Genomic DNA, 25,957 nt, shown 5'->3' with positions numbered 1-25,957 from the left:
CGTCGTTCCCCCCTCTCTCGATCACATCGCTTGTTCTCTCTCCCCTTCATCTCTAAGTAGATGCCACTCTACATCCTAGTTTTATCTAAACCCTAAAAACCCCAAGCTTCACACTCACTCTCATAGCTTGACCTTGACTCAGCAAACGGCCTCATACTCTTTCGCCTCTCGCCTCTCAGTCTCTCATTTTCTATCGGATCTCATCTCGTCGTCGTCGTGCTGTGGGTGCTTGCTCGTGATTCTCTGACTGAAATGGTGTTTGTGTACACGTGTATACAGCATTTGTGACTCAAATGGAAAATAATCGCTTGATCGTGAATTGCCATAGATAAATTCTCTATTTGAAGATGGCACATGTGTATTGATAATGTAGTTTGATAATTTCAATTACTAGGATTTCCCCATTGTTGTTAATAAATTTGAGTATGGATATGATTGAAGTGTTGATGTGATGATGTGCTGATGTGGTACCAGTTCCTTGCTTCAATCTTTTATTTTGATTTTTATGATAAGTTGTTGAAGTTCTAGAAAAGATAAAGTATTCAGAAATTGATTCCCTAAAAACCTTTCGAGAAGAGATCACTAATGACTGGTCAATTTTCTAATATTACCTTGTGATACCCTTGGTTGTGAATTTTTTATATGAATTGTGTGATTTGAAGAAATAATTAACTTGGAAATCCTCTCGAGTTAAGGGAAGAAATTAATGTTTATTTAAAATATTTTACTTATTAATTGTGATTTTAAGTTTAATATTTTTTACTTATTAGTTAGTCAAAAGAATATAAACATGCTTATTTAAGATTTAATATTTAAGATAAAAAATTCATACTTATTTTTGTCATTAAAGATCTCAACTGGCTTTTGAATTAAACCATCAAAACAAATTTCAATTTATCTGATTGACTTTTAAAAAAAATGGTATCCAAACATAAATCATGTTAGATCAACTAATTTTTTTTCTAACCTCAATTTGTTAACTTTAATTGAATTCTAATTTCAGTTATAAATTTTTTAATTCAAACACACACTATATATTTTTTACGTGGTAGTTGAAGATGCGGATCGGATATGTGATCTTCAATCACCAATGCTTTAATAAATCACCACCTAATTGCTTCGTCTTTGACTGTGCTTTAAAGATTAATGGTGGGATCAGTTAATAAATCTAAAATTAAAATAAATTTTTTAATCAATAACATTCTCAAAATAAAATTTTAAAAATTTAAATTAAAATGTAAACTAATTAAAAATAATTTAACAAGACAAATTTGTAAGCTCTTTAGCAAACTCTAATTGTGTAAACTCTAATAATGGCGACTTTGATATTGGAAGCTCTGGCATGTGATAAAAGATCTGCAGAACTGTATCTTCTTCTTGAGCTATTGAACGTTGATGAGCTTGAGCTTCCATGACAGGCCAAAGTTGGCGTTGGCTCAGCTGTAGAAAGAGGCGTTGATGGCGCTGCTTCAGCCAGGAACGCGGCTAATAAGGAGCCGACACATCTGTTGTCGGAGTCTTGTTCTGAGAAGAAGACGATAAGGACGACAGAGGCATGAAAACCGTCTCAGATGTGACAGAAAATTAAATGAATGTGGGCCCCCACAATTTTAAGAAACAGAGGTTAGTTTAAAATTAACGGAAGGCGCCAGTTGCTACGTTTTTATTAATTCATGATTTATTTTACGCTACATATGGGCTAATAGATAATTTTCAAAAAATAATTGATATCTAAATTTGCTCCTTTATCTTTATATTATTTTTAATATGTATAAGGATAATACATTATAAAATGAAAGTTGATGCTTAAATTTTTACTTATATATGATAATGACTGATTGATCGAGGAATATTTATTTTGGGACAAATTTTCTTTTTTTAATATAGTTAATTATATAGGGTAAAATTAATAGAAATATTATTTTTAACATTATTTTAAAATTTCCCCTCGTTAATCAAAGAAATAATGCAAGTGTAAGGGCAAATAAGCATCCATGTGACAACATATTATAATAAAAAAATACGTTATTGTTGATATATTTAATATGCATGGTCACAATAAATTTTAAAAACAATAAATTGTTATTCATATCTTAATTTACATTTAATAATAAATTATAAGTATATTAAAATAAATTATCTTATAAAAAATAATGAATAAATTATTTTTAAATTCTTCATGATTTTATTTTATTTTATGTTATTTTTAAAAAAAAAAATATTCCTTATGGGAAATAAATATACTTTTGAATTATAAAAATTTGGATGGTTAATTGGCAATTTTTTGTCTTTAATAAATCTATAGTAATTTCAAATCCAACTTTCTTAGAAATTAAGAAATCTAGTTATATAAAATTGGATTGTCACTTTCAACTATGTTTTTAAATTTGCTAAAAAATATATGGACTAGTTAGCTCATCAATTTTCTTAAGGCTCTCATGATATCATTATTTTAGACTAGTGTAGAAATTTGTTAATTTCTGACATGATTTAATTTTTTTTTCTTATTTACCAAGGCTATCAATTCAAAAAAAAAAAAACAAAAGAAGAAAGTTTGGTGAGCATGCGTCTTTGTGCTTGATAGATAGATAAATGAACCTTTTTCTTTAAATTTTTGGCTACAAAAAGAGAACAATTAATATCTAAAGGTAAAGTTTCTAACATAACAACAACTAGAGCTGTCAATTAGGACCAGTCCGGCCCTTCGGCCCTTGAAGGGTCAGAGCCTAAATGGGTTGGCTCTAATAAGCTAGATTGTATGTTAGGGTTTCATTTTTTAAGGCCCGACCTTAGCCCTCAAGGCTAAAGGGCCGACCCTCAGGGCCTCGGCCCTATTTTTTTAAAATTATTTTGTCAATTAAAAATTATAAAAAATATATTTATAATCATAAAAAAAGTTATTATTCATAAAATTAAGTTTAAGAAAATAAATTTAAATCAATTTACACCACAACAATAAAGAAAACTAAAACATTTAGGTCTAATATCAAATAGTAACATCAAAGTAAATACCAATAAAAATTAAACTTAGTTAATATTATCAGCTAAATCTTAATAAATAAATGATGGATGTATGAATGCATTTAATATGTTCATTTTTTTGAGTTATGTATTTAATCTTTTATTTTTTTATATTATAATTTTTAAAAAAATTATAAACGGACCTAAAAGGGCCTGTCCTTTTATTTTCGAGCTCTAAAAGAGCCACTCTTTTAGGCCCGATTTACCTTTTTAAAGGTAAAATAGAAGCCCGATCCTCAATTTTTTCGGGCCTAAAAGGGCCGAGCCCATACTAATTGACGGCTCTAACAACAACCACTACCAAAAAAAAATTCAAAAATCATCATTAAAAGTTTTTAGCAGCAAAAAAGGTTGTCATCATCATAACTCTCATCACTAATATTTTTGGTGGTGACAATGTTAAAAGTATATGTTGTCGATAAAATTTTTTTTATCATTAAAAGTTTATTTTTGAAACTTTTTTAAAAATAATAATGTATTTTATGCCACGTTACTCTACTACATATGCATCACGTGATGCTACCTTATGCCACATCATTTGCCATGTATGCAGTAGATGATACCATGTCACTTGCCACGTGTTCAACAGATGATGCTATATCACCCCACCACCTCGTGTCATGTCACAACCACAGGTCATGTCATATATTTATTGCAAAATATGCAAAAGCTATGGTTTAAACTCTTGATCTCTCATCCTCAAGCTCAGTTGAATTGAAATGTACTTGCAATTATTATATACGAAATTAAAGATATGTTATTTAACTACACACACACATCAAATAATATATTATTGAAGAGATATACGTATATTATATTTTATTATTTATATGACAAAATAATTTTATATGAATATATATTTATTATATTTTTGATAAAATATTATTTTTACCTATAAATATTATTTTTGTTGGGAAAATGAACTTACAAGAAAAAAATAAAATATTAAATAATTTTTCTTATAAATATTGCGAATTTAAATATTAACTACACTGATCTTTGATCTGTTGTAAAAAAATGATTAACTATAGTAAAAATACTTTTTTTAAATAGAGAAAAGAAGGCAGAGCCTAAATATACAGAAAATTAAGAAAATTTAAGGGATTTAGATCCCATACAGTCCTTTTGCACTAAATCCTTCAGAAATGGGGGAGTTAAATCAAAAAGAGTGGAATTAAAAATCCTATTATCTATATTAAAGGCCCCAAGCATCATTATTGGGAAACCCTCAGTACTGTAATAAAGAGGTGATATTATATATATGCACTCCCTTCATTAAAAAATATAAGATATTTTTTGAGAAGTTAGATGTTTAAAAATATAAAATATTTTTAGTCTTTCGAGGTATAATTATTTCATTTTTTTCTGAAAGTGTCCCTAATGATAATGACTTTATATTTATTATAGAGTGTTTAATAGGGTTAAATATGAAAAGATAGAGATAATTAAAAATTAGGTAATTACTTTGTTGGGAGTAAAATTCGATTAAAAATGTCTTACATTTTTAAACAGAGGGAGTATATGTTATTTATTTAAAAAAAATTGCATGGTTTTTTTAATATATATTTCACTTCCTCCCAAAAAGAATTCCTATTTATTTCCACCAAAAAAACATTCTATTTAACTTTTATAGGATTTTCACTGCTTGGACATTATTTATGTGAATTACATTTGAACTCATTCGATCAGAAAAAAGATCAAATAAAATTTTTAATATGTGGATATATAACTAATTATATGATCACTTTCAACCATCAGCTATTATTTGTTTTTGTGTGGGCGTGTGTTTGGTTAATTTACCAACTAAGCATGCAATTTCCAATTCGATTTTACTTGTGAAAAATTGGATTTTAGGTAATTTATATCTTTTTCCAAAAAAAAAATATATAACTTGATTGTTTAATACTCCTAATTTACCCTACAAAATTTATAATTAAATTATGTTGCTAATTGTCTTACACGCAAGGTTTTTTCTATTTTGATATTTAAAGACGTTAGACATTGCGTATCAATATCATTTTTGCAGAGTGGAGAGACTTGATTTTGATAAGGACTTGGTTGTCTTTTTGCCATCTGCTTTCAGTCCTTTCGTCTTTTAACATATGATTTGATTATTCAGAATTATTGGGATGAGGTTTGATATCTTTCAGTTTCACACTTTGTTAGATTGATTAACAATCTCACAGCCTTCATTCACTTCATCATCTATCCGATTTTTCTCTCTATACTTCTCAGACTGTAAAAATGGCATAAAAAAACCCAGGTTAGTGATACTAGCTTTCGTCTTTCACGATTTTATATATTTTATACGTGGCAGTTGAAGATACGGATCGGATATGTGATCTTCAATCACCAATGCTTTAATAAATCACCACCTGATGCCTTCGTCTTTGATTTTGTCATTTCCATAATTTCCTCTCAAAGTTTATGTAAACCTTTCAACAATCTCATAATCTCATTACTTTGATCACTTCATCGTCTATCTCTATTTGTCCTCTCCATGCTACCCCACACTATTCATATAATATAACCATGGCAGCAGAAAAGCCTGCAACTTGTAATCATCCTACTCTTCCTAGGTACCTCCAGAAAGTTGAAGTCGAAGACCTTTCCCGAGAACGCAAGGACCTCATTGCTACCTTACCCAAAGAATCGGGTTTCTTCAACAACTGTATCCATCAATACAATGGTTTTTGGCTCACCACAAACCGATTGCAAGGAACCCTCAATTGTCAGAACCACTTTCAAGCTCATGACTCTGACATCCTCCTCGTAACCTCACCTAAATCTGGTACCACCTGGCTCAAAGCCCTAACTTTTGCCATTCTCAATCGCAAGACTCATACTTGTAGTCACTCTCATCCTCTCCTCACTACTAATCCTCATGATCTTGTACCCTTCTTAGAGGGCGTTCTCTATCTTCAGACTACCATGCCTGACCTGAGCTCTTTCTCATCACCAAGGCTCTTTGCAACCCATCTCCCGTATGTTTTGTTGCCAGAATCTGTGAAGGGGTCAAGGTGTAAGATTGTGCACTTGTGTAGAAACCCAAAGGACATGTTTGTCTCATTCTGGCATTTCGCAAACAAGATAAGACCAGAAACCCAAGGGCTGATTCCAATTGAAGATTTTTTTGAAAAGTTTTGTCAAGGAACAGTTGTTTATGGGCCGTTTTGGGATCAAATTTTGGGATACTACAAGGAGGCTTTGGAGAGGCCAGAGAAGATAATGTTTTTGAGATTTGAAGATTTGAGGCGCGAGCCAATCAAAGTTTTGAAGGACCTTGCTGAGTTTATAGGGTGTGGTTTTTCAAAGGACGAAGTGAAGGGAAATGTGGTGGAAGATATATTGAAGCTTTGTAGTCTTGAGAATTTGAGCAATTTGGAAGTGAATAAGACTGGAAAAGTGTGGTTTGGCATAGACAATAAGGCTTACTTTAGGCGTGGAGAAGTTGGAGATTGGAAAAATTTCCTCACAATTGACATGAGCGAGCGTATTGATCTTATTATTAAAGAGAAATTGGGGAAACATGGCTTGAAATTTTAGATCCATATATGTTACTTGACAATCTCGTCCATCAAAAACAAGGTGTGATTCGGGTTATACTTTCTGTGTGCGACATCCATATCTCTTCATAAAATTTGGACATATCAGTTTCTTTTAATTTCTGTTAATTGACAATGTGTGTTATTCGGGTCATCCAAAAAAAAAAAAATTGTGTTAAGATGTACAAAGGTTTTTTGCACCGTCCGTTATTCTTTAGCTTTGAAGTCTTAGCTGACTTCACAATTTAATTTAATTATTTTCATGGGTTTTTTTATACGTTGTCAAACTGTTAACTTGTAGAATAATTATCAATAAAATGGTAATTCCTTTCACTTTGTTATCTTCTGGTAATTAGAGGTGCAAGCTGTGTTTCTTATAAAATTTTAGATAAAAATACAAATTTAACCATCCATTATTTTTCGCGGATAGTCTGATAGTTTATAATGTGAGGTGATATAAAATAAATTATTAACTAATAAAAACAAAGCAATGAGCACCTTCCGTCTGTTTTTAACAAACACCGTTTTATTAAAATTGGGGAGCCCACATTCCTTTAATTCTCTCTCTCTCTCTCTCATTTTCAGAATGCATGGGCTATCTTTCTGCAACTCCTCATCTCTCTCTCTCTCTATCATCTTCATGAACGAACCATCAAAGGAAGAAGAAGCAATTCGGTAGGTGAAGAAGAGCAACTCCTCACCTCTATGTTAAGTGTTTGTCGAATTCAAACACTGAAGTCACTTGGAACAGCTCTCATGTTCCGACATCTTCTCGCTTGTGGGTGAAGAAGACAACTATGACGGGCGATGGAAAGAAGTACGTCCATGAAGTTGCCGTTCTTGGCCTTGCCTTGCCCAGGACTAGAGTTGTCCCTGCTGCGTCTGTATTCATCCACCCAAAACTGAACAAACTAGTCTAACTCTTTCTCTATCTTCTTGATGGCCTTCTCTTGTCCACCGCCTGACGTAGGAAAGATAATGAGCCATCGCAATTTCCCATAAAGATAGATAAGGTCTTAAACCAATCCCACTCAGAAGAAGAAGCTGAGGGCTTCCAATGGCGCCAACATAAAGAATCACCTCACCATTGATTCCTGCATAGCCATGAGAATCTCAAGCTTCGAATCAGCAAAGGAGGAAGACAGAGGCAAGAAGAACTCTTTCGACACTTGTGTATCTGGCGACTTTGATATTGGAAGCTCTGGCATATGATAAAAGATCTGCAGAACTGTATCTTCTTCTTGAGCTATTGAACGTTGATGAGCTCGAGCTTCCATGATAGGCCAGAGTTGGCGTTGGCTCAGCTGTAGAAAGAGGCGTTGATGGCGCTGCTTCAGCCAAGAACGCAGCTGCTAGCATTGGGGACGCCGTCTTTAGAGGTAAAGGATGACAAAAGAAGAAAAATGAATTACATGGTTGAGATTGAGATTCTAGGGCCCAAGGAGCCGACACATCTTTCGTCGGAGTTTTGATCTGAGAAGAAGATGATAAGGACGACTGAGGCATGCGTCTCAGGTGTTGTAGGCCCCACAATTTTAAGAAACGGCCGTTAGTTAAAAATTAACGGAAGGCGTCGGTTGCTACTTTTTGGTTAGTTCATGATTTATTTCTCGCTACATATATACTAATAGACATTTCTCATAAACTTGCTGATGGTTAAATTCACCCCTTTATCTTTATATTACTTTTATATAAAGATAATACATTATAAAATGAAAGTTGATGCTTAAATTTTTACTTATATATGACAATGAGTGATTGATCGAGGAATATTTATTTTGGAACAAATTTTCTTCTTTAATATAATTTATTATAAAGGGTAAAACTTAATAGAAAATTTATTTTTAAAATTTCCCCTGGTTAATCAAAGAAATAATGCAAGTGTAAGGGCAAATAAGCATCCATATGACAGCATATTCTAATAAAAAAATACGTTATTATTGATATATTTAATATGCATGATCACAATAAATTTTAAAATAGAATAAATTGTTATTCATATTTTAATTTACATATAATAATAAATTATAATTATATTAAAATAAATTATCTTATCAAAAATAATGAATAAATTACTTTTAAATTCTTAATGTTTTTATTTTATTTTGTGATATCTTTCAAAAAATTAAAATATTCCTTATGGGAAATAAATCTAGTTTTGAATTATAAAAATTGGGATGGTTAATTGGCAATTGTTTGCCTTTACTAAATTTATAGTTATTCCAAATCCAACGTTCTTAGAAATTAAGAAATCTAATTTAGAAATTAAGAAATCTAGTTATATAAAACTAGATTGTCACTTTCAACCATGTTTTTAAATATGTTAAAAAATATATGGACTAGTTAGCTCATCAAGTGTCTTTAAACTCTCATGATATCACTATTTTAAACTCTAGTGTAAGAATTTGTTAATTTCTGACATGATTTGATTTTTTTTGTCTTGTTTACTAAGGCTATCAATTCAAAAAAAAAAACAAAAGAAACAAAGGAAGAAAGTTTGGTGAGCATGATGTGTCTTTGTGCTTGTTTGCTTGATAGATAGATGAAGGAACGTTTTTTTTTAAGGGCTTGTTTGGTTGAAAGGAAGAGGAGGGTTGTTTGGACAAGGTTAGGGGAGGGGAAATTTTTTAAGGAAGAAAGTTTGCCACGTCACTTACCATGTGTTCGGTAGATGATGCCATGTCACCCCGTCACCTCATGGACACAACCACATGTCATGTCATATATTTGTTGCAAAATATGCAAAAAACTATGGTTTGAACTCTTAATTTCCCGTCTCCAAGCTTAATTGAATTGAAATGCATTTACAATTATTATATACGAAATTAAATATATGTTATTTAACTACATATACATATATCAAATAATATATTATTAAAGAGATATACATATATTATATTTTATTTTCAATTATTTATATGACAAAATAATTTTATATGAATATATATATTTATTATATTTTCAATAAAATATTATTTTTTACCTATAAATCTTATTTTTGTTAGGAAAATAAACTTAAAATAAAAATATTAAATATTAAATAATTTTTTTATAAACATTGTGGATTTAAATATTAACCACACTAATCTTTGAGCTGCTATAAAAATGATTAATTTCGGTAAAAATACTATTTTTTTAATAGTGAAAAGGGGGCACAGCCCAAATACAAAGAAATTAAGAAAATTCAGGGGATTTAGATCCTACACAATCCTTTTACACTTGGTCCTTCAGAAATGGGGGAGTTGAATCAAAAAAGGCGGAATTAAAAATACTATTATATATATATGCAAGGCCCCAACTACAAGCATCATTATTGGGCAACCCTACTGTAATAAACAAGTGACATTATATATGGGTGTGTTATTTATTTTAAAAAATTGTCATAGTTTTTTTTTTAAATATTTCACTTCCTCCCAAAAAAATTCCTATTTGTTTACACCAAAAGAATATTCTATTTAACTTTTATAAGATTTTCACTGCTTGGACATTATTTATGTGAATTACATTTGAACGTATTTTCATTCGATCAGAAAAAAGATCAAATAAAATGTCTAATATGTGGATATATAACTAATTATATGATCACTTTCAACCATCAGCTATTATTTGTTTTTGTGTGGGCGTGTGTTTGGTTAATTTACCAACTAAGCATGCAATTTCCAATTCGATTTTACATGTGAAAAATTGGATTATAGATAATTTACATCTTTTTCCAAAAAAAAAAAACTATAACTTGATTGTTTAATACTCATAATTTACCTTCCAAAATTTATACTCCTTTCGTTCAAAAATGTAAAATTTTTTTTAGAAATTAGGTGTTTAAAAATATAAGGTATTTTTAATTTTTTGATGTGTAATCATTGTCTTTATTTTTTAAAAATGCCCCTATTGATAATGATTTTATATTTATTGTAAAATGTTTAATAGAAGTAAATATGAAAAGATAGGATTAGTTGAAAAGTAGGAAGTATTTTATTAGGAAATAATATTCAGTTTAAACGAAGGGAGTAATTAAATTATGTTCCTATTGTCTTACACGCAAGGCTTTTTCTGTTTTGATATTTAAAGACCTTAGAAATTGCGTATCAATATCATTTTGCAGACAGGAAAGATTTGACTTTGATAAGGACTTGGTTGTCTTTTTGCCATTCATTTTCAGTCCTTTCGTCTTTTTACATATGATTTGATTATTCAGAATTATTGGGATGAGGTTTGATATCTTCCAATATCACGCTTTGTTAGATTGATTAACAATCTCACTACCTTCATTCACTTCATCATCTATCCCACTATTCTCTCTATACTTCTCAGACTGTAAAAATGGCATAAAAAAACTCAAAATCTGATTATCTCACCGCTCTTCACAAGTTCCTCGTAGAAGACGAACAAATTTCTCAGGAACGCGAAGATCTCATTGCTACCGTGCCCACAGAACCGGGTTGGATCAACAACCATATTTATCGACACAATGGTTTTTGGTTCACTACAGGACGCTTTATGCTCAGTTGCACATCAACTCAACATGTCCTTGTCTTTATCCACGCTTCAAAAGTGAACACAAGGTTCTTTTACATTTAAGCTCAATGCCAGCAAGTGATATGCAAGGCAGCGTTTGGCAGTTTTGAACCGATCTCCTGCTGCCAGTGCTATATTTTACCACCCCCTGCACTAACTTTTCGCCCTACACTTGCCAGAAAAACGCTGAAACTGATAAATTCCAAAAGAAAATTCTTCTGGCCAGTGATATATTCAAAATAACACACACACACATATGGACACGAAAAAGTGAACTGATCAATATTGATCTCATGTATTGTAAGGAGTTTGAAGAATAAGCTGTATATCTGTTGAAGTTTTATATATTTTACACTGACTGATACTTGCGGAAATCCCAAGGAAGGGAACGTGGTCCAGCAAGAATCCTAAATCTTATGTGGGAGAATCAAAATAATAGAGGCCAAGGTGCGTACTGTAAAGCATTTTAGAATTTAGACTATTTATGGGATTTAGGGTGTTAATCAAATTCGAATGTTTAGTCATATATACCAATAAAATAAAAATCAAACCAAGGGAAATATCTTCCAATTAAGGGCTTATTTGTTTCATTTTTTAATTAAAAAAATACTTCTGGGAAATTTTAGAAAGTTTGTTCGAGCTTTTAAAAATAAAAAGAATTAAAAATCTTATTTCTAATTAAATTTTCTATACGACATAAAAGCTTTGATCATTTCTTAATGTTTTGATCAAGAAGAAGAAGGAAAATTTTATACACGATATAAATGAATCTGGACGTTATTCCATTGCTGCTTCATATATGAAATTCGAAGAACGATTGGCTAAAGCAATTGCTATCATATAAACAATGCATGCGTCGAGGAACATTTTCTCCCCATTTCCTTCCAATTAGCTTTGAATAATTAGCAACGCAAAATAGAATTGATTTGCTCTTCTCAATTGCCCTGCATTATTTACTTATTTGCACTACGCAAAAAAAGGAACTGAAGATATATATGCTAATCATATATAATTATAAAAACACAGTGCAGCATATGACATGTTTTATTGTATATAAGCCGAGAGATAATAAATCAACTTGGGAAAGTAGAAGTGTGAACGGAGGTCTGTGAGAGGCTCATGGATTTAAATAAACAACATGATTGCCTGACCAAGTTATTGGCTTTTATTTAAAATAATAAAAAAAAAAGTTTCTAGGGAATCATTGTCCTCTGTGCCAAGACAAGCGAAGAGAGCAGCCAAAACCATTATTTTCAACTTTTTATCTTTTTTTATGATTCGAGTTACAATTATTGAGATGATATAGTTTTTTAATCTTAATAATGAATGGTTAAAGAGACTAAAAGACTGAATAAAACAATTGCTTTTGTAAACAATAAAAAAGCTGGCGCCCACATGTTTTAGGGAGCCTTGGTCCGAATCTAAACGGGCATAGGATATAAAGCAGTGAAGATTTATTACTAAATAATTGCTTTATACTGGTTGAACAACTGTCAGAAGCTCAGGTTGCCAAAGAATTGGCCTTTTGATGTGTATATAATACATACATACATACATACATACATATATATATATATATATATATGTATGTATGTATATATTCTGGGGCTCTTTGATGCAGTGAGAAAAGTCGGATCTAAACTACAGTGCCCAGTATAATTGCCTGCATTGCCCAACATGCAGTATTTAGATACCAATCTATCAGCCTGGGCCACGATCACGAGAACCACATTTTGAGATGATTAAGCCAATTTTCCATACGGCCCTTGACCGAAATGAAAAGTATTTAGATTAAAGTATATCTTGATCTTCTAATTTTATATAAAATTTTATTTTAATTTTTTAATTTTATAAATATATTCTTAGCTTCCAAGGCTTCTAATTCTAACATTGTTATAATTAGTTTCAAACTAAATTTGTCAACATATAAAAATGTCTTGTCAATAAATTAAAAGTTTGAATGTTTTGTTAATGGATTGGAAAAAGACATTTTATAAAATTAACTAAGGGATCAAATAAAACCTAATATAAAGTTAAAAGATTAAAAGTGTCCTTTAACAAAGTATTTATCATACTTTCAATGAAATTTTTATTAGGCGTTCTCACATTCAAAATTATCCCAAGAAAGTAATTCTAGAATGATATTTCTATAGTATATAATATAGTTGGAAGAATGATAGTTAATTTTCAAGGTATCCATTAATTTAAGTTAAGTTCTAACTAATTTTAGAATGCTAACAAAGTTTCTTGGTTCTTTAGTGGCAATAAGTCTCATAGCTCTAAAAATTTGCAAGTTTGGCTCTCAATTTTAAAACTTCATAATGATACATTTGCAATTTGTTTTCATAGGGAACATATATGTTCATCTTTAATGTTCAAAAATATACACAATAGTGAGAAAGCAAGGTCTTTTGTAAATCCTTATAGCTATTAAACTTGATATTTTTTAACATTAAATATGAACGTTTGTATTCCCTTTTAGAATTTGAAAAACAAGTTGTGAATGTATGATAATAAAGTTATAAAATAAGGAGCAAAACTTGCAAATTTTTAAAATTGTTAGACTTAATATTTTTCAATATTAAATATAAACATTTGTTTTTCCTATTAAAATTTAAAAAATAAGTTGCTAATATATCATAACTAGTTTCAAAATCAAGAATTGAACTTGCAAATCCCTATAGCTGCTAGACCTAATACTTTTCAATGTTAATTAAAGATGAATATTTGTATTTTTCATTAAAATTTGAAATATAAATTATAAATACATTCTAATAAAATTAAAAAATTGAGAGTTAAACTTGTAAATCTCGCTGTTAAATTTATTACTATTGAAGGATCAAAGAATTTTGTTGACATTTAAAAATTAATTAAAATTTAATTTAAATTAATTAGATCTTTCACTGTCATTCTCCCGTTATAGTTTGTTTTGCAATTTTTGAGATAGGATTAAATTTTTTGGGACTGAATGATTCAAGAGTTGAAAAGACTGAAAGAGGGTTAAGTATTATTATACCATTATCAATTTACCTTTGGGAAACGACAAATGAAAAGAAACCAAAGATTGAATGGCAGATAAGAACGGGATCCATCTTGATGAGCACCCTGCTTCTCCCAAATAATATTTATGAAAAGGAAGAGTGAAAAAATGGAGAATGGGTGAGAGGAGTAAGAAGCATGGACTGCTTGGTTACATCACATATTCTAAAAAATATAAAGTAAAGATGCAGAGCGAAAATAAAGAAAGTGCTCATCTTATGAGATCTGAACCATTTATATTTTAATTTGCATGATTTAAATTTAATAAATTATTTTATATTTATAAAATAAAAATTTATAAAAATTATTAAAAAATTGTAACAAGTTTTTTTATTATTAATCAGGTGATCAGATTTAATTTTAACAGTCTAATTTAATATTAAAAATTTTATATATTAACTACTTTGATGTACTTTGTACAGTTTAAATTTAAAATTTTTAACTTATAATTTTTTTAAAATATTTTATATTTTTATTAAATTTAAACTGTCTAAAGCACATTTGAGTAGTTAAAATATAAAATTATAAAAATTTTAATATTAAATTAAATTGTGTAAAGTAGATCTGGTGATCAATGTATAAAAATTATAGACATTTTAATATTAAATTAAATTATTTAAATTGAATATAAACACAGTTGATGATTAAAAAGATTTATTAAATTTTTTATAATTTTTATAAAATTTTTATTTTAATAAATATAAAATAATTCATTAAATTTGGACCACGCACCCAAGAAGAACCCGACGGGAAGTGCCTACACACACATCTAAGAATAATTGAAAAAAATAGTTGGAAAGCAAAGAAAAAGAGATTGGCACTTTGGTCAAAAGACATTTATTTTGGACGAATCACACTCCAACAGTGATCGCAATTATTGTCCTACTCCTTCTCTCATTCATCATCCTCTCCATTCTCTTTCCATCGTCTGGCTGAGTTCCATTTTCAATTTTCAAGACCTTTACGCTATTCCTGCTATCTATACATTTCCCTTCCAAAATTGTTCATCTGGGTTTTTCTCACAGCCTTCAAACTGCCACATCGGAGACAGTTCAGATCTTGGATTCATCAGTTGTTCCGACTTCGCTGGTAGTCTCTCTATCGTCATCTTTTAGATCTCAAGTTACTCTTTTTCTGTTATTTACTGTTTTTTTTTTTAATGTTATGTTTAACCTTACCAGTTACCTTGTTAGACTCTAAAATTTTAATTCCAACATAACGACCCCAACACTAGAAATCGTTTTGTTTCTCAAAAGTTAGCCTTGTTTGCTCAAGTCTCACTTTCTCTCACGAGCTTTAATTTTATGATCTTTTGGTGGAACCAGTGTTAGATTGTTTTAGCCTTCTCGCAAAGCTTTAAAATCTTACTTGATCCTTATAGAATAAAGATATAATAATTAATGTCTTTTTCTTTCGTTAATGTTTTTACTTTTTATGCTATGTAACAATACTGACACCAAACATCATACAGCGGAGTTCATATCATCCGAGGGTTCTTTAATCAGAAAAAAGTTTTTGTTCAGAAATTTTTTTCCACCTCATACCTGTATTTTCAGGTCCAACATGTTTTTGAGTTTGAACTTTGAACTGGATTTTTTTTTATGCTGTCAAACCAACTAATTTTTTTAAACTGATCTCACACCACTTTTCAGTTTTCACTCTTCTTCTGCTTGAGAGAGTTTGAAATGGATTTAAATATAGATCTCACACCACTTTTCACTCTTCTCTTTTTTTTTTTCTTTAAACAAATAAACTTCACAAAAATTCAAAGATCTCAATTCATCTTTTTAAACAGGGGTGGATTTCTCTCTATTTTTTTTTCTCTACTGCCTCCCTACTGCAAATTTGAATCATTTAAATTGTACTTTTAAAAATTATTAAATTTAAATTTTTTAAATTTAATTTAACGGTCCAGATCTACAATGGTTTCTCCTATCCTCTGCTCTCCTTTGCGGAGAATAAAATCCAACTCCTTTTAAACATGTATTCCTCTTATCTTATTTGTAGCTTTTCTTTCTCAACCATAAAGACCGGGTAAAAGATAACTTTTGAAACTTTTGCATCTTCCAAAATTTATAGATGAATTCTTTTTAAACTACTCAACTATTTCTATTTGTAAAAAAATCACATTCATTTTTAAATCACTGATACACTAATTAAGTTGTAGTTTTTGAAAAATTTGTAAATTTTAAAAGTTAACTTATAAATTGTGTGTGAATACTAGTAAATAATAATATTTTAATTGTTATATATATATATATATATTAAATTATTAATATTTTAATAAAAAATTATTAAAATAAATATAATATTTTTTGTTAAAATAGTGGCCTACCAAGGTAACTGATTAAGATGGTATTTCAATCTTTTACATGGGAAAGAAATAACATTTATTTCTTGATATTTATTCATAATTTAGAAAACTTAATTTTTATTAATATTTTTAGATAGTACTTATTTGTAACTTTTTATCTTTTTCTGGAATTTTTGAAGAGTAATTTTTTTGGTTAATTAATAGTCAAAACTAATATTTGTTAACAGCAATGGTGACAATACATTATTTTCAAATGTTGTAGGAAACATTGCAGTAAAAACAAATTTAGAATTTTAGATGTTTATAGACTTGTAGTCTAAGGAAAAAATTACATTTAACCCTAAAAATATTTGTTATGCTTTAATCTTGTTAATTCACTTTATCAAATAATGTTTGTTCGTGATAATTTACTAATAATAAATTTAACCTGAGAACCATCCTGCACGATATTTTAATTCAAAAAAATTATTTCTATTTCTTTTAGTTAAGTTTTGCTTCAGTTAATTTATATATTTATTGTAAACCAATTAAATTATATTTATTGTACATGATAGCGCGCCATATACACACTCTTATTTGTTACTTACAGTAACAAATATTGAATAATAATATTTTTACGAATAGACGGGAAACAAATATTGTATAATTTTCGAATCTCATCAGAATAGAAAAGATATTATTTGATTTTTTTAATAATTTCATATAAAGTTCTTTAAATTTTGTGGGTCGTGTACATGATTACGAGGTATGCTTTTTTAATGTTAGATTCTTTGGAAGATGGAAAATCTTTAATGTTCGCTGGGATGCAGTCACCTGCAATTGGTAATGTAACTTTTGATGTTATATGGTTCTCTGTAGGCTGTGCTGGCTCAAATGGCAGAGATTGTAATATCAGTTATTGCCAAAGTTGCTGAATATTTGGTAGATCCAGTGGCACGTCAAGGGAAATATTTGTTCTGTGCTGGCAAAATCACTGAAACTCTTGAAACAGAGAAGCAAAAGCTTGAATCAGCTCAATGTAAAGTGCAGAATCGTCGCCAAGAAGCAATGATTAAAGCTGAAAGAATTGATGACGCCGTTGAGAATTGGCTAGGCGAAGTGAAAATTCATATTGATGAGGTGCAAAAATTGGAACAGCAAATGAAAGAAAACAACAATTGCTTTCATGGGAGGTGTACTAGTTATTGGAAGAGATATTGTTTGGGCAAACAGATGGCAAAGAAGATAGAAAACACAAAAAAACTTGTTGAAAGGAATAATTTTGATCCCTTTTCTGTCCCTGGGGAAATTCCAGATATAGAGTATTTTTCTTCTGGAAATTTTGTGTATTTCCAATCTACGAAGTTGGCTTCAGATGAACTTTTGGCAGCTCTCCAAGATGACGGTACCCACATGATTGGATTGTATGGAATGGGAGGCTCCGGCAAAACAACCTTGATTAAAGAAGTTGGCAAAGAGGTCAAAAAATCAAAGCTCTTTGATCGAGTCATACTTGCAACCATCTCCCAAAATCCAGATAATAAAAGGATTCAAGATGAAATTGCAGACATGCTAGATTTGGAATTGAAAGAACAAAGTGAAGCTGGAAGAGCAAGACGTTTGTCAGTGAGATTGAGTAGTGGGGAAAGGATACTCATGATATTAGATGATATGTGGGCTAAGATTGATTTGAAGGATATTGGTATTCCTTTTGAAGATTATCATGTGGGCTGCAAGGTCCTTCTTACTACTCGACGTCAACGCGTCTGCACTTTGATGGATTGTGAGAGGAAGATTCCATTGCATCTCTTATCTAAAGAGGAATCTTGGACATTGTTCCAAAAGCATGCTCGTATTGTGGACAAATCATTACACGATGTGGCACAAGAAATTGTTGGGGAATGCAAAGGGCTTCCTATTGCAATTCAAGCTGTAGGAGCCTCTTTGAGAGGAAAATCTATAGAAGAATGGAATGAAGCACTAGGAAAATTGAGGTATTCAAAACCAATTGAGGAGGAACCAGGTGTTAGAGATGCTTTTTCTTGTCTTAAGTTGAGCTATGATTATTTGAGAAGCGATGAATCCAAGTCACTCTTTTTGATGTGCTCTATGTATCCAGAAGATTCAGATATCTCTGTTGAAGATTTGTTTAGAATAGCAATTGGTGTGGGCATGTGTGAAGAATTGGGTTCACTTGAAGAGGTGAGAAACAAAGTGAGTGCAGGTATAAATAATCTTGTAGATTCTTGTTTGCTAATGTGGTCTGAGAGAAAGAAAGATCAGTTGAGAATGCATGACACAATTCGAGATGTAGCATTGTGGATATCATCCCAAGAAAATCGCACTATTCTAGTGAACCTTGAGAAGGATATGAAGGTGGCAAGAAATGAGTCGATAAAAGATTGTTATGCATTCACTTCTTGGTGCAATCAAACATCTCAATTTCCGCAAAGATTAGATGCTCCAAAACTTGAGATTTTGCTCTTTAACAACGTAGGTGCATGTGAATTATCAGAAGCAAATTTTAGAGGTATGGCAGCACTCAAGGTAATGCAAATCAATGCTGGATATGATGAAGTAGTGGACTTGTCATCACTATCATACTCTATGAATTTGCTAACTAATCTACAAACTCTGCGCTTGCAAGGTTGTCAATTAGGTGATGATTTGTCATGGGTGTTAGGCCTCAAAAGACTTGAAGTTCTTGACTTGAAAGGAAGTTCGTTTAAGGAACTTCCACAAGGATTAGAAGAGTTGAGAAAATTGAAGATGCTGGTTTTGTCTTCGATCAAAGAGCAAAGTTTTAAGATAGTAGAGAGATGCACACACCTGGAAGAGTTATATGCTTCAAAAATCCGACTGAGTAGAACAACTTTAAAACTTGGTGGATGTTATTCCAAAAATGCCTCTTTTCCCATATTACAGAGATATGAACTTAACATTGGGGACTACCCTACATTTAATGGAGGACATTATGCTACTTTAATGGGTTGTCACTCTAAGGTTTTGTTCTTGGGGGAATTAAAAATATTTGCTTTAAGTCCATTTATTAAGGATCTTTTACAACGAGCTGAAGCTGTTTTTTTATATAGACTTGATGGAGGTTTCAAAAATATTGTACCAGACATCGTTCAGGGTGTAGGAAGGATGGATGAGTTGACTAGCTTGTGGCTTCATTCTTTTTCAAATTTAGAATGCGTTGTTGATGCAAATTCTCATAATGTTGATTTGTTTCAAGCAGAAACTCTGTTTACAAAGCTAATCAAGTTAAGGTTGGAGTCGTTAAGCAATTTGAAAGAAGTTTGGTGCGGTCCACCTTTGCTTTTCTTCTTTGAGAAATTGCAAGAACTACATGTTTCTCGTTGTCCTATGTTGACATCACTCTTCCCAAAGCGTGTCGCCAGAGCTGTGCTGTCGTTACAGAAGCTAACTGTAGAAAGTTGTGATGAATTGAAGAACATAATAGACGAGGATGGTGATGGTACCAGCAATGAAATAATTTCAGCTTCAAACAATTCACATTCGGTGTTCTCACAATTGAAAAGTCTGACCATCCTTGATTGTCATAAGTTAGAATATGTGTTCCCAAACTCTTGTGCTCAAGGCCTTGTGCAGTTGGAGGAGGTGCGTATTGAGGGGGCTTCTCAACTAAAATATGCTTTTGGCCAATATAAAGATGAACATCAAGAGTTTCAGATGGAGCTTCCTATTTTGAAATCACTCAAACTTCATGGCTTGAAAAATTTGCTTAGCATTTTCCCAAAAAACTATCATTCAAGTTGCCCATGTTTGAGAAAATTGCACTGGGTGGAATGTCCAAAATTCAGAGCTTCATGTGTTAACATTATGGTTGGTTCAAATATAAATATGGTATGTATTTTCATGTGCTATCCATTGTATTATTTAGAGGAATTTTCCCTGTTACATTTATAATAATATCTATGAAAATAATGCCAAAAAAAAAAGGCAAGGTGACTATATTATATTGATTTGCTAAATATTATAATTGCAGGACTACCAGTTATACAACAAGGTTTCAGCTCCACTATCGCTTTTGAAGTTGGGGAAACTTGAGGTTAGGGGTTGTAGCGTGGAAGACATTCTATTTCCACTTGAAAGGGATGTTTTTACTGAAATGAATTCCCAAAACAACTTGATCTCACCCTTAGGCACTCTAAGATTGGATAATATGCCAGAGCTAAAGTTTGTTTGGAGTGGTCCAATGGGAACAGTGAGCCTCCAAAATCTTAGAGTATTTAAAGTGAGGCGGTGCAACAATTTGAAGATAATTTTCTCCCCTGTAATTCTTAGAAGTGTACAAGTATTGGAATATCTTGAAATATCAGATTGCAATGAATTGGAGGAAATAATGAGTTGTACAGAGGTAGGAGAGCAAGTATTGTTTCCAAATCTGAGATTGCTTCAAGTTTTGAGATGTAGCAAGCTTAAATGCTTATTTTCAATAGCCATAGATTGGAACAATCATTCAGAGAATGTGTTACCCAACTTGAAATTCTTAACTTTGGAACAAGTGCCAAGTCTTCAGGATTTTTGCCACGGGTTATCCTTTTCCAACAATCGCCTTTTCCAGGTACTCACATTTTTGTTGGTCATTTTGCTTTCTTTATATTACTTATCTTACCGCACTCTTTTTTACGTCTCAATTATTAGTGTGTGGAATCATTAGGAGTCTCACGTGTGTGTGTATCAATATTTGATTTAACTCCCGAATGGAGTTTCAAAATCCTAAAAAACAACTATGCTCATATATATATAGTTTTTCTAATATATGTATCCATTTTCCAATGGTTTCTAAATATTTATGTGACAATTAATTCTCTATTGGATTCAATGGAAATGCAAGAGGAGAAATTTTAAAGAGTCCAATTAAAAAAAAAACGGCAAGCAGAGTTGTAAAATTTTTATAGAAAAAATATAAGGAAAAAAATGTTAGAAGAAGGAGCAAGGAAACACAATTAAAAACGTTAACCTCCTTTTTCCGTTTTATTTTTAATCTAACTCATTAAAATCTTCACTACCTCCCATCTCCCTTCAGCCAAACATAATATTTTTTTTTATTTCAGAATTTGTTCTTTGTATCAACAATTTGTTTAATTTTAGAATTTTTTACCCTTTCTATTTTGAATATAAAAAACAATTTGTTTTGAGATCCGTTTGTTTAAAATTAATAAATAAATAATTTATAGATGGTTTAGAAATTTTACAAAAATAAATTTATTTTTTAAAAGATTATAAAAATAGATATTATTTGATGTTTAGTTACAATAATAAAAAAATAACTATAACAAATTATATATAACAACACATTTTTCTCTCATAAAACATCTTGTACATGTTAAAAATTTTAAAGTTTTAAACGTCATATTTTATTCTAAAATTTATTATTCCATGAAAATAAAAAATATGAATATTATTGTGTTATAATTTATAACTTTTTCCATTGCACGTTAAAAAAAACTTGTTTTATCTTAAAATTCTTATCCATGTACCAATAAAAAAATATAGATAATATATTATTTTATTCCATAATATTTACATGTGTAATTTAAAATTTAGATAACAATTTGTGGTATTTTATAATTTTTTTGGCTTATTATGTAATATTTTTAAATCAGGGTATCATTGCTTCAGAAAAAAAATATTACAAAAGGACCCTGGCAGTGGCACTGAATTAGAAGTTATATTTTGATAACGACTGCTTATTTTTATTTTTTTTGCAATTTGTTGTTCTTGTACATTTAAATTAAATTATTTTATAGGTTATGTAATTAAATTTGTAATTTACCCATCTTCCAACAATATAAAAATTAACAAAAAAAATCAAAAAATGATAATTGGATATCGTCTTTGCCTAATATTTTATTTCTTTTTGCTGCACTTGTACCGTGCGGAAAAAATAACAGTTGAATGATCAATTTTCAATTGTAAATTGAATATATAATTTTTAATTGAAAACCAGCATTTGAATATATAATTTTTGTCAAAGGATTAACTGGTAAGTAGACGACATTCCATAGCTTTAATAGATAGGTACAACATGATTATTCAAATTATTTTTCCTGTTTTGCTGCTTCCCTTTTCTTTAGGAAATCACGCGGCCATTATAACAGCTGATTGATCAATTTTTAATTTTAAATTTTTTTTTTTGTGAAGTAAAATGAGCATTTCCACCTATTAATTTTTTTAAAAGAAAAAAATGTCGTACAAAATTTGTAAATACAATCATATGAATGTGTTAAAATTTTATGGAAAAAAAAAAAAGAAAGAAAGCAGTAGCACTTGTTGATTTTGTTATGGTGTTGACATGTCTTTGGTTCTGTGTATATGTAGCTGTTGGGTTCAAAACTAGAAGGCCTGTGGTTAGGAAGTGAGCCAGAGCTGTGGGTGACGTGGAGAGCTCCTTCACAGATTTCGAACTTTGTCCATCTTCAAAACCTTATACTGAGTGAATGTAAGGAATTGAAATATGTATTTGGTGAGGGCTTCCACGGAAGAACCCTACCAATGTTACAATATCTTACGATAATCAAGTGTGAGGAGTTGGAGGAAATTCTGAGAGAGGATAACGAATTCCAAACATGCTTTCCTAAATTGGAGGACCTCAGAGTTGAGCATTGCAACAAGCTCAAGTGTCTTTTCTCAAGCTCCTCTCTCACTCCATTGCTTCCCCATTTAGAGAGAATAGACATATCTGAATGTGCAAAGTTAGAGGAGCTTTTTGGGCGCTGCAGTGAAGCCAGCAGTAACAATGTCAATGAAATCGCGCTTCCAAACTTGACATCCATACGACTAGAGAAATTGCCGAGTCTTGATGTCTGCAATGGGTTCAAGTTATACGCTGTGAACCTTACACATATTAGCGTGCGAGAATGCCCAAAATTTTCTTCAATCATAGGGGCAACTGTGAGCATTTACACTCGAATAAAGGGAAAGGTAAGTCGCATTCTTCATGTTGCTTTTGTTTGTTTCACATGGACGACAAAAATAAAAATAAAAATGAATGGTGCTTGAACACTTATCGTAGCATGTTAGAGCCTTGAACCACTTCTAACCAGTATCAAACACCTGAACAATGGATATATATGGTCAAAATTAATCATTATAGGAATGTTTAATTATTAAATGTATGGTCAAAATTAATCATTATAGGAATGTTTAATTATTAAATGTGTTTAGGCTCCCTTTCCTTTGTTAGTTCATTAATGACCTTCATTTGTGTTTCCCATAGGATGCAGAGCCTCGTGGGAACAACGGCAGTCAAGTGCTTGATCAACTCCCATATTTCTTCCCAGTATATTTGACTTTAGAGAAATTAGAGCTACAACAATTAAGTGAGCTAAGCTTCATATGCAGCGCTTTCATTACTCCCTCCCAAAATTTGAGCTTCCAATATCTTGGATCTTTAACAGTGCATGGATGTGGAAAGCTGAAATGCATCTTCTCCTCCCCTATTTGCGGAAGCCTTCAACAGCTGACAGTGTTGGTCATTAGAGAATGTGAGGAAGTAGAGGAAATCATGCAAGAGGTGGAAGAAGCTCAGCATGTATCCCACATTTCTTTTCCAAAATTGCGGAGGATAACAGTGGAGGGGTGCAACAAGTTGAAATGCCTTTTCAGGACCCCTACAGTTGCAATGCTTCTTCCAGAACTATGTCGCATAGAGGTATCAAATGCTGCGCAAATGGAGGAGCTCTTTTCGCATAACTATAATAGTGATGAAGCCCCTGTCACTTCACAACATATTGTGTTTTCAAATCTCTACTCCTTGAAACTTTCAAAATTGCCAAGCCTCGCTCACTTCTGCAAAGGATTCAACTTAAGTGCTCCATATCTTTATGATGTCCAGATAAATGAATGCCCAAAATTTGACTTTTCCTTTGAGGAATCCACTTTCACAGAAAGCACAGGTATATATTTATCATGCTCCCACCATTTCCTTATTCCTTTCTAATCACTGTTAGTCTATTACTGCATGTATACGTAAATAGATCATGTAAATAGATCATGTGTTAAAAAATTACGAATGGATCAAATATTACAAAAAATGCGCGTAGCAAATGTTTGGTTACCTCTCACTACGTAGAGTTACTTGTTAATTTTATTTAGTTGTCTTGACATCAGTTTTCCTGTTTCCAAAACTTACTTCAACAAGTTTATAATTAACTTCAAAATTTTAATAATTGTAATTCACTTTAAGAAAATAGAAAGGCATCATTTCTATTTTTAACAGAAATTTATCCTATATGCTCAAAAACAGTTTTTCTTTCGATGCTGCTGACAAATATCATTAATTTAACACAAGATAAAAATAGAACATGTGAATTCCATGGAAAGATCCCCATTGTTAAAAGAATAAGGATTGTTATGTTCCCTCCAAAATTATACTCCCTCCGATTAAAAATATAAGACATTTTTTGAGAAGTTAGATGTTAAAAAACGTAAGACTTTTTTTATTTTTTGAGGTGTAATCATTACCTTTTTTTCAAAAGTGCCCCTATTAATAATGAGTCTATATTTATTGTAGGGTGTTTAATAGAGATAAATATAAAAAGATAGGATTAGTTGAAAGTAGGTAATTACTTCATTGAAGGGTGAGATTCGGTTAAAAATGCATTATAATTTTGAACATGGAGTATATGCTTGAGATCAATCAAAATTCTGATTTGAAAAGGTTCAGTTCAGAGCATGCAGTAACTTCAAAGTTTCCTAGCTAAAATGGTTGTGATGATCTGCTTTATTTGATTTGTTAAAAACGATGTGTACGTAATGAAAACATTCCAGCACCACGAATCATTTGACGGAGAGCATATGATAAAGGAAAGAGCAGATGGCAGAAGCGAAAAGAAAGCAGCAATTATCATATGCATGGGGATGTTACTAGTTAGAAATTTGTGTTTTGCACTGTAAAAAATCCGGGTGATTTCAAATTTTGAAGTTTTAAGCAAGGCCTGTAAAACAGTGTATCTGGTAACCAAGTGGAAAATTTGAGTGATATAGTGTAGATGAATTTGAATGTGTGGATCGTTGTTTTGGATTGTATTGACAGTGATGATACAACTTATATTCGTTGTCTTTTGATAACGTAACTCTTACCCTCCCCATTTTCCTTTGTTTTTTTTTTTTTGTCCTATGGCTCTGGTTTATGATGAGAGATCTTGATAAGTATTCCTATCCATTCTATTTCATTAGATTCCAACTAAACAAACGGCTATATGTTCCACACCTCGGTGTCTCCAGAAGCTTTTAAACATGGTAATACGGCAGAAATTGGGGGAGGTAATATGGTACAACCAAAAAGTTATTTTGGAGACTTTTTTTTTTAACAAATTAAATTCTTATCCATCATCTTCAGGGATTTTCATTTATTTAATTTGAATATGAGGTTTTCACTAATTAAGAGAATTTTTTCACTTGCTTTTGTTTAATAAGATCTATTTACCAATTGGAGTGGAGTATAGTAAAAGGGGTTAGTTCTCATAATATGACAAACCAATGATCGAAGTTTTACTAAAAGATATGTTTA

At 31.0% G+C, this 25,957-nt stretch overlaps 2 protein-coding genes across 3 annotated transcripts; both read left to right on the top strand.

Moving 5' to 3' along the window:
* Nucleotides 1-5,170: 5,170 nt before the first annotated feature.
* On the top strand, nt 5,171-7,285 carry LOC129321752 (cytosolic sulfotransferase 5-like). The gene is made up of 2 exons (XM_054967646.1): nt 5,171-6,609; nt 7,152-7,285. The coding sequence occupies exon 1, from the start codon at nt 5,554-5,556 to the stop codon at nt 6,565-6,567; it is 1,014 nt and encodes a 337-aa protein (XP_054823621.1). The 5' UTR covers nt 5,171-5,553; the 3' UTR covers nt 6,568-6,609; nt 7,152-7,285.
* A 7,701-nt stretch (nt 7,286-14,986) lies between these two features.
* Nucleotides 14,987-25,520, top strand: LOC129322196 (probable disease resistance protein At4g27220). 2 transcript variants are annotated; one of them, XM_054968339.1, is made up of 6 exons: nt 14,988-15,209; nt 17,293-20,283; nt 20,426-21,004; nt 22,765-23,367; nt 23,663-24,341; nt 25,216-25,520. In XM_054968339.1, the coding sequence occupies exons 2-6, from the start codon at nt 17,308-17,310 to the stop codon at nt 25,230-25,232; spliced, it is 4,854 nt and encodes a 1,617-aa protein (XP_054824314.1). In that variant the 5' UTR covers nt 14,988-15,209; nt 17,293-17,307; the 3' UTR covers nt 25,233-25,520. The 2 variants fall into 2 exon arrangements, with proteins under 2 accessions (XP_054824313.1, XP_054824314.1); XM_054968338.1 differs by having other exon boundaries at nt 14,987-15,209; nt 23,663-25,520.
* Nucleotides 25,521-25,957: the final 437 nt, after the last annotated feature.

Source organism: Prosopis cineraria, unplaced genomic scaffold, assembly GCF_029017545.1.
Source record: "Prosopis cineraria cultivar Desert tree isolate PC_DT_omini unplaced genomic scaffold, ASM2901754v1 PC10, whole genome shotgun sequence".
Classification (NCBI taxonomy): domain Eukaryota; kingdom Viridiplantae; phylum Streptophyta; class Magnoliopsida; order Fabales; family Fabaceae; genus Prosopis; species Prosopis cineraria.
The sequence above is the reverse complement of the archived record's forward strand: the minus strand, read 5'-3'. Positions and strand labels throughout refer to the sequence as shown.